Here is a 14,839-nt window from a genome sequence, read left to right on the forward strand (position 1 = left end):
GACAAACATATCAAAAAGAACCAGTGGGGACATGCCAAGGTGGTCTTCCAGGCAACAGGCTTCCATATTTGCAATGGCATCAAGGATTCTGCAAAATCCCTTTGAAATCATCCTGGGAGGTGCAAACTCTCCTAGAAGTGCACTGATAGGCTCATCTAGCCAAGTCCAGCTATACATGAGTCATAGCTGGCTTAACACTGCTGAAAAATTCAACACTCGGTCTATCAGCGCAATCTTATCAATGTCTTCTCGTCTCTAAACTCAACATGGATGTCATATCCTGTACAAAATAACTCCCAATACGTGTCACGTTGATCCATATTGTTGAATGGGAAATTTAATATGAGGACTGTGAGAGTGCAGTGTCATACAAGCCATGCTGCGTGAGTGATACATTGTTGAGCTTCACATGAATGGACCATGAAAGCACAGTGTGTATTTATAGCGCAGCTCACCCTCAAGCAACATACAGGGCAGGAGAAGAAAAAATACCCAGAATGCACTGTGTCGCAGCATAGCATTTAGGCATTACGGTGTGGCAGCCAAACAAAGAGGAAGCCATTGGGATGTAGACACTCTTATTCTCAGTTATTGCTGGAGTTGTGTTTGATTGCTGTGGTGCAGCTCTTGGCTGTGCACACACACAATAACACACTCTCTCTCTCCTTTTATCACGCAGCATATGATGCACAGTGTAATGTTGAAGGGATGTCTTAACATAAGAAATTGATGTGTTTTACAAATTTTCAAATATTAGATATTTGAAATATAAATAAATATAAATAACACACTTGAAATTGGTTCTGATCTTTGAATGCAGCTCAGATTTCTAATTCCATGTGTGTGTGTGGCGCCTAGAGACATGAAGTTTTGAGTGGCAGGTGTTTATTGACCTGGCTCTCCCTGAATAGAGTGCATTAGTGTCACATCTGTGGAAGACAGTGTCACAAAGAAAATATGGCACACTCTCTCAATATCTATCCCGCTTATTAGTCAGAGTCGCTGGGGCTGGAGACAATCTCAATTAACATTTGGGGCAAGGGTGGGATATACCCTGGACAGTTTGCCAGTCTATTGCAGGGCCAGCACCTAGAGATAAACAACTATTCAGCAAACTAGTGCAAACTTCATGATAAGTGTTGAGTATTCACAGATAACAATTGTCAAGGATCACAAAAATAGGACCCCACTGCAAAAACAGATCAAGTAAAACCAAGTCTTTATTTACAGTTAACAAAGTCCAACAGAAATAGTTTCTTTAGATCACGGTAGCGATACTATAACAAAAACAGTGAACGGAGACTGTGCTTGACATTCTACAAAACTAACAAGGTGCAACACAAAGAGAAACAAAAGGCGAGACAGAACAAACAAGCCTGAATCAAAATCACACGACCAGGGGTGAGACAGAGGTGAGGGTGACTGAGGCACACCACATAACCTGAACGAAAGCAAAGAAAAAAAACAAAACACAAAGAGAAACAGTCAGCGGGAGAACTGGGAATAAGTGGGCAGTGGCGGCTCCTGACAAAATTTCCGGGGGGGGGGGGGGGGGGGGGGGGGCAACTGTTCTGATGAATACCAAGGTGAGCTGTTCAATTGGAAAATTTATAGGTAGCAAGAGAATTGCCACATCTTGTTACTTTCTGGTCAACTTAAGTTACATCCAGGAGTCTTCAATCAATAAAATTACCTTGGCTCTATAAATGAGGATCAACAGAGATAAACTGTGAATCAAAAACAAGAGGATTTATTTACAGTTCTTTGAAGTTTAAAATTACATATAGTTTCTATAAATCCAAATAAAGGGGTAGGGCATTCACTGACTCAACGTTGCACAAACGATGCTTTGTATTTGCAGAAACAAATAGTAAATAGAATTACTGTACAGATTGCCATATCAGTGACATTATTTTTAAGATTTTGTGCAGTTTAATTATCTAAAAGTGCAAATTAAAGTGCACACATTCAACAGTGAACTATATATACAAATAATCCCTGGCCAATTGTAGAGATTTGCAAAAATGAACACAAACAAATATAAACAGATGAACATATTGTCTGAAATCAGCATTTGAATGAAAAAAATAACTATTGAAAACCAACATCAACAGTTGCTGACATCAGGGTGAAACAATGAGCAGGGGTAGCAGAACGAAGCGTTAGCTGCGTCACAGCCTGCTAGCCAAGTTTTCCGCTCATACCAGCCCCGCGAAAATCCCCGGTTATATGATTTCCCTCCCTTTGTAGAAACTTGTTGTATGTTTAAATTTGGTCTGGGAGGTCCTAATTGCTTTGTTCCCGATTTATCTTAATTACTGCGACGACTGAAAGGGACTTCTTTCAGGGAAATGATCGAGTTGCTCCGTACACTTGCCATGCTGACCTTGAATGCGACTAGCGCGTTGGCTAGGCGGGCTATGCTCATGTTACGTATGACGAAAGCACGCTAGGGTGAGCCCTCCCGGAACATATAGAGAATGCATTGTAACGACTGAAATATGAAAAGAACTGACATTACATGAGAGTCGATGAGGGCAGTCAGATCACCCTTATGAACTAACCGCCTCTGTAACTGGGATGACCGCGAGAGATCACCGATCAGGGAAGATACCCAGGCACTGAAAAGAAGTCCAGTGAGGATTTATATAGTGGGCTGATTGCCAGTAAATGCAGCCACAGAGAAAAAAAAAACACAGGGAGGAGGGGCAGGGGGAGCAGAGAGCACAGAGAGCAACAGGACAGGCAGAACAAAACAGCAAGCAAAAATATGGGCCATGCAGTGGGAGTTGTAGGGGCGGCCCCATCTGAAATCTAATTGGCCCCCTGAAGTGCTCCTGTCCTGTCACTATAGGTGAATGCAATTCCATGACTAACCATTGGTGGCAGTAGTGCGCCAAAGGCCATAGGCAGGGCCACGGTCAATAAAGCTGACAGAAGAAGACTCTCCTTTTAATGAACACAACAATGTCACCGCAGGTGGGCTGGGGACCACACAAGCAACCGCTCGATGGCAGTCAACGTTTTGCAGAGATTGTTCGTAAGTCACAAGTCCCAATGGTTGCCATAAATTTTTGAAAGAACATCAGTTGCCGCTGTCACTTCAAGTAAAGTGCCTTGATGTAACTTTGTTACGATTTGGCGCCATACAAATAAATCCTATTTGATTTTGTTTTACTAGGTGACTTGGCTGTCCGTAGATAAAACTGTCCCCTTGGTTACATAACTGTGGTGTGTTACTTGTATGGTTACAACCAACGGGCTGTCTCAAAGGTGACTGCTTGTTCTGTTGACTGTAAAGCTCAATGTGTCAGCGTGTGGTCAGGAGAGAGAAGGATGCTTCCAAAGATACTGAGACACCAAAGACAGCAGAGAAACCATCGTCACAGGTTGTTTGGGAGCTACGGTTTACTAAATGACGTGGTAGCTGAGACCTTCTCTTTGTCTCTTCAGTAATGGTTTCTATTGATGCTCACACCAGTTACCGGCTCCTTCATTGTCACCGAAACACTGCTGCTAGAATTACTAACACGGCACAGCACACTAAAAATATTCACAGGAAGTGGGAGCCAGATATTGAGTTTATCGAGCAGCAAGTCTAAACGCTCTCGTAAACCTTCTCCAGGTAGATTAACTGTGATGGTTTAGCCACTGAGTACAAATAGACTTTTTTTTTTTTGTTTGTTTGTGTTGTGCCTCCTCATTCAACAAAGCACCCAAATAGTCATTCAATAAAGAGGTCTAGCGGAAGAGGTCTGCTCTTTCCCGCTGTGCTCATCAATCAATCTTTTTTTAATTACTCTAATTACCCTTCCTCTTGCCCGCAGCTTCCTTGTCTCCAGGCATGAAAAACTCCTCATATCAGCGCCTATGTACCTTCTACCTGCCTATGATCGTTCTCACATCTTTTCCTGTGTACATTTATTTTGTCCTACTGAATTCCCTTGGTCCCTTATTAGCTGTTCATCTCCCATGAGGTTTTGTATCTACCCGTCTGAATCGAAAAGCTCGTGACTTGTGTTTTCCTTCGTGTGCAAGTTCTGCTCCGAAGGACACAATGCTGTCTCCATGCTGAACCAGATAATGAAGCCTATACTTGAGACAGGAATTTTTTTTTTTTTTTTTTTTTTTTCTTCTGATAGAGAAAAATCTGTATCTGTGAAAGTGCTACAGTTCATCTGTCCAGGGTTGAAGAAGCGCAGGTGATGGAAAAGTAAACTAGGAGAAAAGGAATTAGTTGATGGATAACTACTAAAATTAACAATGGCCTACAAATTAATTGGGTGAAATGAAATGAGTTTCTGGCAATTCATGTGTCAGTATATGTCAGAAAATGGTGTACAAAAAAGGTCATGTCAATAAAAGGCTAATTACAGCTGGCACTTTGATCAAAATCCAATTTGGGCCATCTCTGCCCAAAAGAAAGTTGAAAAGCTTTGATTGAAAACATCCAAAACAAGCCATAAACGCTGCAAAATATAGCCAAAGTATTCCAAAGGGCTTGTCCTTTTAATGAGCAAGTAAAAAGTCAGACACAACACTTCACTAGTGTTCACAGTGATTTCTCTCCCCTACAACAGAAATGGTCCATAGGGCTGAGGCTGGGTAATGCTTTTATTTGCTTCTATTTTCAAATCCGGCAACAAAGGGCGAAATATGCAAAGTGACCATTCAGAATAAACCAATCCCTGTTATTTATTTATTTATTTTTTTACTGTTGCTATGCCTGTTGCTATGCTGAATCATCCACATTTTATGCCAAAGAGGAAGTATAATAAATGCTGCAATCTGTAGCAAACCGGTTCTTCAATCAAAAATGCAATGTTTTTAGAATTTTCAAGGGGTAAATGCATCAAATCATCATTGCAAATACCAGTCAGCATATCGAAAAGCACAGAAGCACGATCTAAATCATCAGTTTTTCAGTTAAATTTGGTGACAAATGCATCCGTTGGGGAGTCCGAGGGGGGGGGATTTTTCCAGGCGAGCTATCGGTATTGCATACATTTCAAAACTATTCCAAACTTCTTTTTAAAAAAAAAAAAACTGTTGAAATGTTCCCCAAGGATCCCTTACATCTGGGGATTCAGTCAGTGGGGGACCAATTTTTGTGACACTTCACTATTTTTATTGGAAAGTCAGGTCGAACTGAACTAACACTGCATCGAAAGCCTCTCTGCATTATTGATATGCAGGCTGGGTGTAGACATAACCTTTCAATGTTTGAGCTGCTAAAGCTGCTGCTGTTTACCAGCATAAGATGACAAACAACTGTTTACCTTGATCCTATCCAGCTTGATGCCTCTGCTTCTACATTCTGCCCATTTAAGTGCACAAAATCCCCCTGCAGATACAACTGCGCTGCAATATTAATGTGCTTAGACTCAGACTATGGAGCTTCAAGGGCATCACGACCTCCTGAGAACACGAGAAAGAGAGCAGTGAAGAGGTGGGAGGCATTTAAAAAAAAAAGGAGACTCAAATCATTTTGAATCTACGGCTTAGACCATTAGAGTAGATAATGGTTTGACAAGCTGCATGGGGGATCTTGGTCCCAGGTCATTAATCTGAACACACACTGCTAGTTGGACAGTCTACCTCCCACACAGTTTGACATTAGAGAAGCATTCTGAGACTGTCAAGGACCCCAGCTGTGAGATCAACGCAGCAGTACGCACTGAACCCTCTTATCAACCTACTTCTACATTTCTCTGTTCACCACAACTCACCATTAAGCGAGCGCTGTTCTGAGTTCATATAAAGGAGCAAGGAAGACAGCGGAGCCGAGCGGGGTAATGGTGTAAAGATGAGGCAGAGGACTCAGGAAAATAGGAACAATTGAGAAACAGACAGGCTGAGGGTTGCTCTGAAAAAGGATGTCTTGTGTCATTGTAATGTGCAAACAGGCACTCATACAAGCACCATATACCACTTTTCTACTGACTCAGTTGAGTTTTGAGGTGAATTGCCCCGTGTGTGTATACATAAATACATATGACAGTTTCATGCATTGTAACAGGAGTCAAATATGGGGTCGATTTTATTCTCATTGTCATTGTATGTCATAGTACGGCATAGCAGTTGATAGTAAACAATAAAGTATGAGTCAAGCATATAGACCTGATCATCTTGTTCACATTAAGTGTTTTCAACAGCCATGTCTGAGTGTGATCAGGTCAGAATGAGTGTGTAATTTAAATAACATGTTATCATCATTATTGTAAAAGCAGCATCGATTTCTGACCGTTGTTTGATTTAAAAAATCACTGCCCTGTGTCACCAATAAGCTGTCATACAGGCGTGGAAAATGCCAAATGGCGACCTGTTGAAACGCTGCTTCACAATCTGACCCTGTGAAAACACAAGGAGCAGACGAAAGCCAACTGCATCAATGAAGATTTCCACACTGACAGCATTATGCCAGTAAGTAGAGGAGCTTACAAAAATGTTGCTCTGTATCAGTTTTACAGCCATTTTTCTGGCATGCTACCTCTGCTGTGTTTCAACTCCAGGTGTGAATAAAAGACAGAGCTGTCTAGATACTGTTAAAGCATTCCTTCCACAGTCCAAAGACATGACACCCTCAGCTGAACGCATTGCTGTTGTTGGCAGACATTAAATCCTTTTCACACATTTGGTTAATACCTGATGCAAAAACATAATATCAGAGCAGACGGGTGACAAAAGAGCTGCCGAGAACCTTAATATTCCTAACCTGGTATGTCTCTTTGATAGTTTCTATTTTGACAACAGCATCAACTATTAAAATTGGTGTTTACATCAGTTGGCTGTCTCAGCTGTGAATTAAAGGCCTAGTTTGTCAAGAGGTAAATGCCACTCTCACGTCAAGACCAAGCCAGCCATCAAATTGCTTAGATTAATGTAAGAACTGCAAACTGGAAGAAAAGGCTAGCCTAACTCTATCTGAAGGTAAAAAAAAAAAAAAAAAATTCGATTGCACCAATTTTGCCAGTCTTTCTGAGAACTAAGTCTCAGAAAGTGAATATGCTCTTTTCCCATTATTTCTTTTCATCTTCACGCTCTGGTCTTTGAACAGATCAGTAATGAGTGGCGCTCCATCACAGTCCAAGACCTAAAACTTTTATCTTTCCCCAATCTCGGCTTGTACTATTGACTTGCATCATATCTTTGACTTGATAAGACCTGCTCGCTCTACCCTCTCCATCACCTGCAGCCTTTATTACACTTGACTGCTCTCATAACAGTCAATTAATAACTCTGTGATGATGAGATACAGATGATTGCGATCGTATTGACCTGAGTGAAACACTCTTGCTGCGTTCCTATTACGTCACAAAGTGCCAACCGATGGATGACAAAATTTACATATACATTTCTTTTGAGAAATATACATGAAACATTTATTGTGTGTAGTCAACCACAACTAAACTGACAGTGACTTTCATTTTTAAGCACCAGCTCCTCATCCACCGTGCTGCTAGAATCACACACATCACACATGAGAGAGCATACAAACAGACACAACATAAGACTTCTGTCCAGTCAGAACAGCCACTTAGTGGGAAATCTTTCTATTTGTTTGTCAATGTGGTGTGGATCCACATTATTAGGGAAGACCATGTACAAGTGGGACAAAGGGAAAATGTCACAATTGCTACAGTTCTTCGTCATTTTCTAGGCTAGCTGTTTATCACTAGAGATACGATGACAGATATCGGTCATTTACGCAACATGTGAGACTTCAGAGATGATCATAATAGCCCCTCATCTTCTTTTCCCTTCCCCCTATCCGAAGAGGAGCTACTGTCTCTCAAACACTGTAGCACATTGATGGTGACTCATGTTGTGGTCGCAGAATAGAAGCAGCCAAAGGGGACTCAGCACGCTGTTTGTGTTTCTCACCGCTTACCCTCCTGCCTTCTCCCCCTCACCAAACACACACACACACGCAGCAGGTCATATATCCTGCATTTTCCCATAGCAGAGCTAAACTGCATCGCCGTTAAAAATCCCGCTAATTGGAGTGACTAGATTTGGAGCAGCGGCAGAGCTTGTGATAATTATTGCAGTGAAATCAGACAGAACATCAGCCAAGATGCTTAGTATGAGACGTGTTGGTAAGACGGTTGAAAGAGGGTTGAAAAATGAAAACATGAGAGATGGGAAATCGTGCCATAAGTTTCTGAAGGCATAACGTTCAAGCTATAAACCTGTCCTAATTTCTTTCACAGAGAGGGGGTTAACATGTCAGCTCAACGCAAATAACAATAGAATTCGATGGAGCCGATTAGTGGCAGCGGTTAGGTTTGGCTGTGTGGAAACACAGCCAGCTAGTTGTTTTCCTCTAGGCTGCAGATCAACCTGCAGGTCCTCTGATGTGTTATCTGAGGTCTGGGTGTGAGTGTGAGTGGTTGTTGGTCTCTGTCTGTCTCTGTGTGTTGGCCCTGTGATGGACTGTTGACCTGTCCAGGGGTGAGGTGTCCCCTCACCCAGAGAGAGCAGGCATTGGCACGGAAACAGATAAGAGGTGGAACATGAATGAATGAATCAAAATGTAACAACAATTTGCCACCAGTAAATTGCCTATCTATATTTTGTTCTCATTGTTTAGTATAATAGTTTCGTCCGTGTGTGACGCTCCATCTTGAACCCCTGAGTCATGTGGCTGCCACTGTGCCAGATGGTCATACTCCTTGCACCCAGAGAGTTCAGTCCAAAGCATATGCCTGATTTATAAGATGTGTTCTTTACCAGTCACCCGTATTCAGGTTCTTTTAAAATGATCCGCACATTAGTGTTAGACTAAGACTTGTCCTGCTGAAGTTAAGAGGCATTTAACTGATTTTGATGCCTGTTACATGATTCTGACTCGAAAGACACTGAGCCATCCTCTTACTCACTACCTTTATTAGTAGTAGTAGCAGTGATGGAGGGATTTAAATCGCAGCATTGACGTGCTCACGCTCCTGCACGTATGTCCAGCTAAAAACCAATTATTCGCTCCAAATTGTGGAATAGTCTACCACCAGTATTAGATCTTCCCCCTCCATCGATATCTTCATGAGCCGCCTAAAGACCCACCTCTTTTCCTGAGCTTCTCAATAGTCCTCAGCTTACCATCCTACTTTCTGCTTTAGTTGTTGTTGTTGTTGTTGTAGTTGTTGCTGTGGTGTGTAATCTGTGCGATGCTTTGTGTCATGATTTTATCCCTGACACAAAGCATCGCACAGATTACATTTTCTGGAAAAGCACTTTGGTCAACGCTTGTTGTTTTTAAACGTGCTCTGTAAATAAACTGACTTGACACGACTCCTTGTTGTTCATAACATTGCTGTTAATATGAGCGATTGTCCACAAGGTACCTTTTAAGGGAACCAGCACACAGTGCTTTCTCTGTGCGCCTCAAACAGAAAGAGGCTGCACTTGTTACACACGCACAATAAGCCTTCAGATTCCTGTTACAGACAACACTCCTAACATCCTTAGCAGTGCTTCTCCTTTGTTCTCTAATAACCCTAATGCCTTCCAAACTTGAGGTGCCTGACTCACAGCTGCATTTCCTCCTCTTCACCGCCCGGTTCCAAAAGAGGACACTTGACTGGATCAAGTGAACTGGTGTATAATACAAGTCCCTTGTTGGGATGTTGCCAGCAGCATGTGGCACGCATGCATGTTTTTGTCTCCGTGCATACACATACAGCCTCAACAACTCTCAGATAACATCCTTTAGTCAGGCCGGTGTGTGCTGCTGCCTGAGCCCTAATAGTTTCAGAGTTGAGATTACATCAGACCACAGTCATCTGTCTCCGATTTCCTGCCAAACCTTTGGAGACACTTCTCTAGTGCTGTGCTGTTAGTAAGAATACTTCTTTCAGTCTTAAGTTGACCGTAAAGTCGGGTTTGTGAAGACACTAACCCTTGAATTTGAAGGAAAAACTTCCTTTGGTTATGGGCCGGTGTGATGTAAAACAGACGAATAGGAGTAGGAATTCCCATAACAACCTGAAAAACATTCCTGTTTGTACCTTCATCCCAACATTTTCTGTTTATGATGCCTTTCATCCCCAAAAATGGCCGGAGAAACTGATTCCACCCCAACACAGTCTTTATTTATGATCTCCTCAGTTATTTCTCTGTCTATCTGTGGCTTTTGGGTCACAGCATGGGCAGCTTAGCGCCCTGCTAATACACATTTGGTTGTCTGTGGCATAATCTACAAGAGATTAATTTTAAACCACATAACTGTCAAGACATGTCCAGAGGTAGCAATGGAGAAAGGAGGCAATCTGATCCCGTCATTGTTGCTGCGCTTGGAGGGTACAATGAAAAATATTACAGAAATAATAATTAGCCTTTCGCTAACAAAAGGCTAATTCATGTTGTGTGCTATGGGTCTGACATTTGTGATTAGATTGACCAACTCCATTATATAATGGATGTTTCAAGTGGTGGAGCTCTTGGAGAATGACAGCCATTGTCATACGTAGGATTAGAGCCACACACCCAGAGATCAGAGAAACATTTTATATAATCAAGCATGTCTTCCAAGTGACTAAATGGAAAAAAAAAAAATACTTTAACAGTAATTATTATACTCAAGGCCAATGACGCCAATGACGCTAAATATGTAACATACGTGACTGTGGTTTATACAATATATGTGCAGATCATAGGAGAATAGATAGATTGATTTCAATTGATATTGAAAATAGTGATTTAATAGTAAAATGGTTTATAATACAAGCCTGTATGTGATATACATTCATATTAATAGACTGAAATCTCAGAAAAGCACATGTATGAAACAATGGCTGAATACTATTGTAAGATATGGTATAAACATAAAAAAACACGTATGGGGAACTGTAGATATCAGGATCTTCTGTGAAAAACATGAAAGAACAGCCTGCTGACGGTTGGCAGGGTGATGGAGTGATTTGTCCACAAGTGGCTACTGAAGAACACAACAGCATTTTTCAGGATCTGCCAAGCAGCACTTTGGGTAAATGTTCAGTTTGTGACATCAAATAATATCCCTGTGGCTGTTGCTTCAGAATGAAACTAATTCACCGTTCACATTAAACTGACTGGTTAACTAAACTATTGAAACAGAACCTCTGACTTCTCTCTAACCTATTCCTCAATTTCTATTCTCTTCTGAGCTTCTGGGTGTTTTGACTTTTAACAGGAAACTAAACAATTGAGGTTATCCATCAAAAGCAGCAAACAAATAAAATGACTGTAATACTTTGCCTTTGTAGGGTAACAGGACCATCGGGATAAAGTAAGAAAAATTAATTATTAATGTCCACCACACAGCTATCCCATTTTTTTAATTGATATTACATCTTGTTGTCCTCCGTAAGCAACTGGCAACCCACCATGACGCCCTTTGATTCATTAACCACTGTTTTGAAATCTGGTGTTCGCAGTTGTCATGTTGCTTTTTCGAAACCAAAAGAAACCATATTTGGTGGAGAAGGCGGAGCTGAGGAGGAGCGATGGTGGACCCGACCTGCTCTGTTCTTTCTCCTGCAGGTCACCAGGTGTGGTACAGTTTGCCAATACGTCCCCTGCTTAATGGTCTATTTTCCTCTAAATGTGACCATTGTTTAAAAAAAAAGTTAACTTAACGTTAGATTGACGAAAATAAACCGATTGGGACAACTTTTCCTGAGTTAATAAAACAAGTGAAGAGCTACTTTCAAAAAGAATTCAATGCATTCCATCTAATGACCCTTAGATACCCACTAGATGGAATGCAGGTTTAAGAAACTTAAATGTCCATGTTTATATACAGACTGCCGTCAGACAACACAAAGTGAAGTTGCAGCAAGAAAGCTGTATGTATGGAGGTGACAGAATGTGTAAAGCTGGAATCAACATTAAGGCCAAGCTTGAATATGGGTGTGGTCAGACCCATGAGTCCTGAGTGCTCATTTCATAATGTACTGATGATTCCTGAGGACGTCAGAGCGAGTATGATCCTATTGTAAGATGGTCACCAGTTAAGTCTACAATCGGTCCTTAATCTTGAATAAAAACTACTGAGTCTGGTGACCAGGAAAATTAGGTGTGGAAGAGAAGTGCTCCTGCACCAACTGAGTGCTGACACACACTTTGGCAAGTGCTTGAGCTTTCCACTTTGTTGTGCATTGATTTAATGCTCATCGTTCAGTTTTATATTCTAGTCTGGACATGGACTGACTTTTGGATTCACGTCCTCCACCGGTGTTGAGATTGCCAACTTGAACTTGATGCCTTTTCCTCACACAGAGAGAGAAATGGCTTATGCTGGTGGCTCATATCATGTGACACAAAGGTGCATCTATGGTGTAGCTGAGTCATCTGATCTGATGCAGATACAATAGTACAGCTTTTGTAAAAAGAGTTTGTCTTCCTACCTGCCTTCATAGCATCTCCGTTGTAATGCCTATTCCCGGATTGAAATGGGGTTTTCTTTTCTCACAGTCTTGGATGTATTTTCCTGGTTTTCTTAACATTTGTCTTCCCCATTGACTGTATATAAAGATAGACATCACCTATAGTTGTTTGAAGGCTCAAGTTGCCCATTTCACCATTGGATGATGTCTAAATGAAAAAAAAAAGGACTAAAAGAGGAGAAATGTCAGGTGCTAAGACTTTAGTAAATACTAGTTTGTCGGAGACATGTGATCCACCAGTCACATAAGTCTACTCTGGGAATGAAGGGGAAAATTACCTATAGAGACCAAAATCAATTTTTATTTCCCCTGCCTGTGTGCAGTATGATATACAACTCAAAGAGAAGTTATTTACATTCAGCCAATAAAATGTAGCATTTTACGTTTCCATGTTGGCTTCATTTTCAGCCTCTGTTGTTGGTCTGTTACTGCTAATGCATACTCTTGCTAACAAAGTTGTTTTAACAGCCAAATACATTATCTTGTGTTTATTGTCTGTCGGCATTCAGCCTTATTATTTATCACCATCAGGACCAGTACATCAAATGTTCGACTACATCTTTATTTTACTTTTACAATATTCTGGTGAGAGACGAGTCAGAGTGAGTGGCTTTGTTTCTAGAGACAATGCTTTATTCATTCCTCATAATTCTAAATGCTAGATAAAATGAAAACAAAGATTTGCATTGAAGGTGAGAGGTGGAGAGTTGGATTGTTCAGAGTTTAGTTTCTGTCTTTGCCTGTTTCACCCTTGACATTCATTCCAACTGTTGGTTTGTGCCATTCAGGTAGACAAAAACTGTGCCTCAATCATCAGGCATACTGGTATCAAGCTGACTTCAGTAGATGTCCTTGCAGCACTAAGCATCCTTCATGTAGCATCTCTCGGATAATTTGTGTGTATTTTTGAGGTTATTTAAACTAAACCATTTACAGCTCTCCCCTTGAATTCATAAAGTTTTTGTAGTGTTTGCCTTTTAATGGGTGACCCACCTCTGTCTTTTGATGCACTTGTTTTAGACAAAGTGATAACACTAGCGAATCTGCTAATTGCCTGTGCCTGACTGTGTGCTGGCCGTGCCACACAGCTATCATAATGGAAACAGTGCACGGCGAAGGCCTGTGTTAAGTCCTGAGAAGAACACTTTTAACATTTTCAATTACGCATTCAGCAGGAGGCTCCTAGATCAGCGTGGGTGTTACAGCCTCCGGGCAGTAGGTGCAGCGTCAGTGGATGCTCATCTACATGACACAATGGGCGAGGGAGTCTTTCTGTGATGCAGGTTGGGATTTTACAGTTAAGGCTTTCTCTGTGTATGTGTGTGTGTGTAAATGTTTGAATGTGGGCACAGTGGGTGGCTGAGGAACCCCTCCAAGCACACTGACACAGGCTGCAGGAATGTATGGGGGAGGCAACCATCATGGTGCATGGCCTAGTTGTGCCCTAGGATGGATGGATGGTCATGGCAGATAAATGGACGGATTTATAGATAGGTAGGTAGGTAGATACTCACATTCCAGGTGTTTTTTCTTTGGAGCTGTTTGTTCGTGTGTGGTGGCTTTACACACGGCTCGGGACACCTCGGATCCCGTCAGGCTGTATTGCGCCGCGGCGATGCGGTCCGTCAGCGTCTGACCCGACATCTTCTCTCTGTGGAGCTAAACCTCGACTAACCAGCGTCCAATCCGGTTCTGGTCCTACCACCTCCCCCCCCCCCCAACCCCCACCCCCACCCCTTCCGACACCGAGCCGAATGACCAGCCTCAGCCTCAGATCCGGGTAAACCCTAAAGTACACGGCACTGGGAGAGAAAGTGTGCCACACTCTGTATCATCTGAGCTCAGCTGGACAGATGCAGTGCGTTTCTGGAGCATTCAGGAACTGGCCTTTCCCCCTTGAAGCCCAGTGCCCTCTTGAAATTATGATCTGAAGGCAAAATAAGAGCAAACATCCAAATGAAGAAAATCCTAATCCCGCGTTTTGAATTTCTTTTGGATGAATTTTGTTATTGTTCTTGCGTTATTGTCGGGAAGCCTCCCTGACAAAGCGCTCCTCTCCGGATGATGCAGCCTCCCCTTCCTCCTCCTCCTCCTCCTCCCTGTCCTCCTCCCTCCAGTCTGCTGGATAATCCTCAGCAGCAGCAGCCCGACAGTCCGTGCGGATCAGCGGGGAAACATCAGGGCTCGGCTGCTACCATCGCGTCCCCACCAGCCACTGCAGCGGTCGGTTCCTGCTCCTCCTCCTGCTGCCGGACGCCCCACAGTCAGCCTTGCTAGCCCCGGCGATGCGCGTGTCGGATGGCGGTGTTTTCACGCGGTTTGCGTCCTCTGCTTTATTTAATTATTAATTATTTATATCCCTCGCCACACCACGCCCCCTCTCAACAGTCAGGTGACGCAGAGTTACCAACCCT

At 42.3% G+C, this 14,839-nt stretch overlaps 1 protein-coding gene across 1 annotated transcript in view; it reads right to left on the reverse strand.

Moving 5' to 3' along the window:
* snap91a (synaptosome associated protein 91a) overlaps positions 1-14,115 on the reverse strand; it is a 49,265-nt gene extending 35,150 nt beyond the window's left edge. The window contains exon 1 of the mRNA XM_029504714.1: positions 13,940-14,115. Within this exon, the coding sequence (XP_029360574.1) occupies positions 13,940-14,069 (130 nt within the window). The 5' untranslated portion in view covers positions 14,070-14,115. The remainder of the gene's footprint in view (positions 1-13,939) is intronic.
* Positions 14,116-14,839: the final 724 nt, after the last annotated feature.

This window comes from Echeneis naucrates, chromosome 6, assembly GCF_900963305.1.
Source record: "Echeneis naucrates chromosome 6, fEcheNa1.1, whole genome shotgun sequence".
Lineage (NCBI taxonomy): Eukaryota > Metazoa > Chordata > Actinopteri > Carangiformes > Echeneidae > Echeneis > Echeneis naucrates.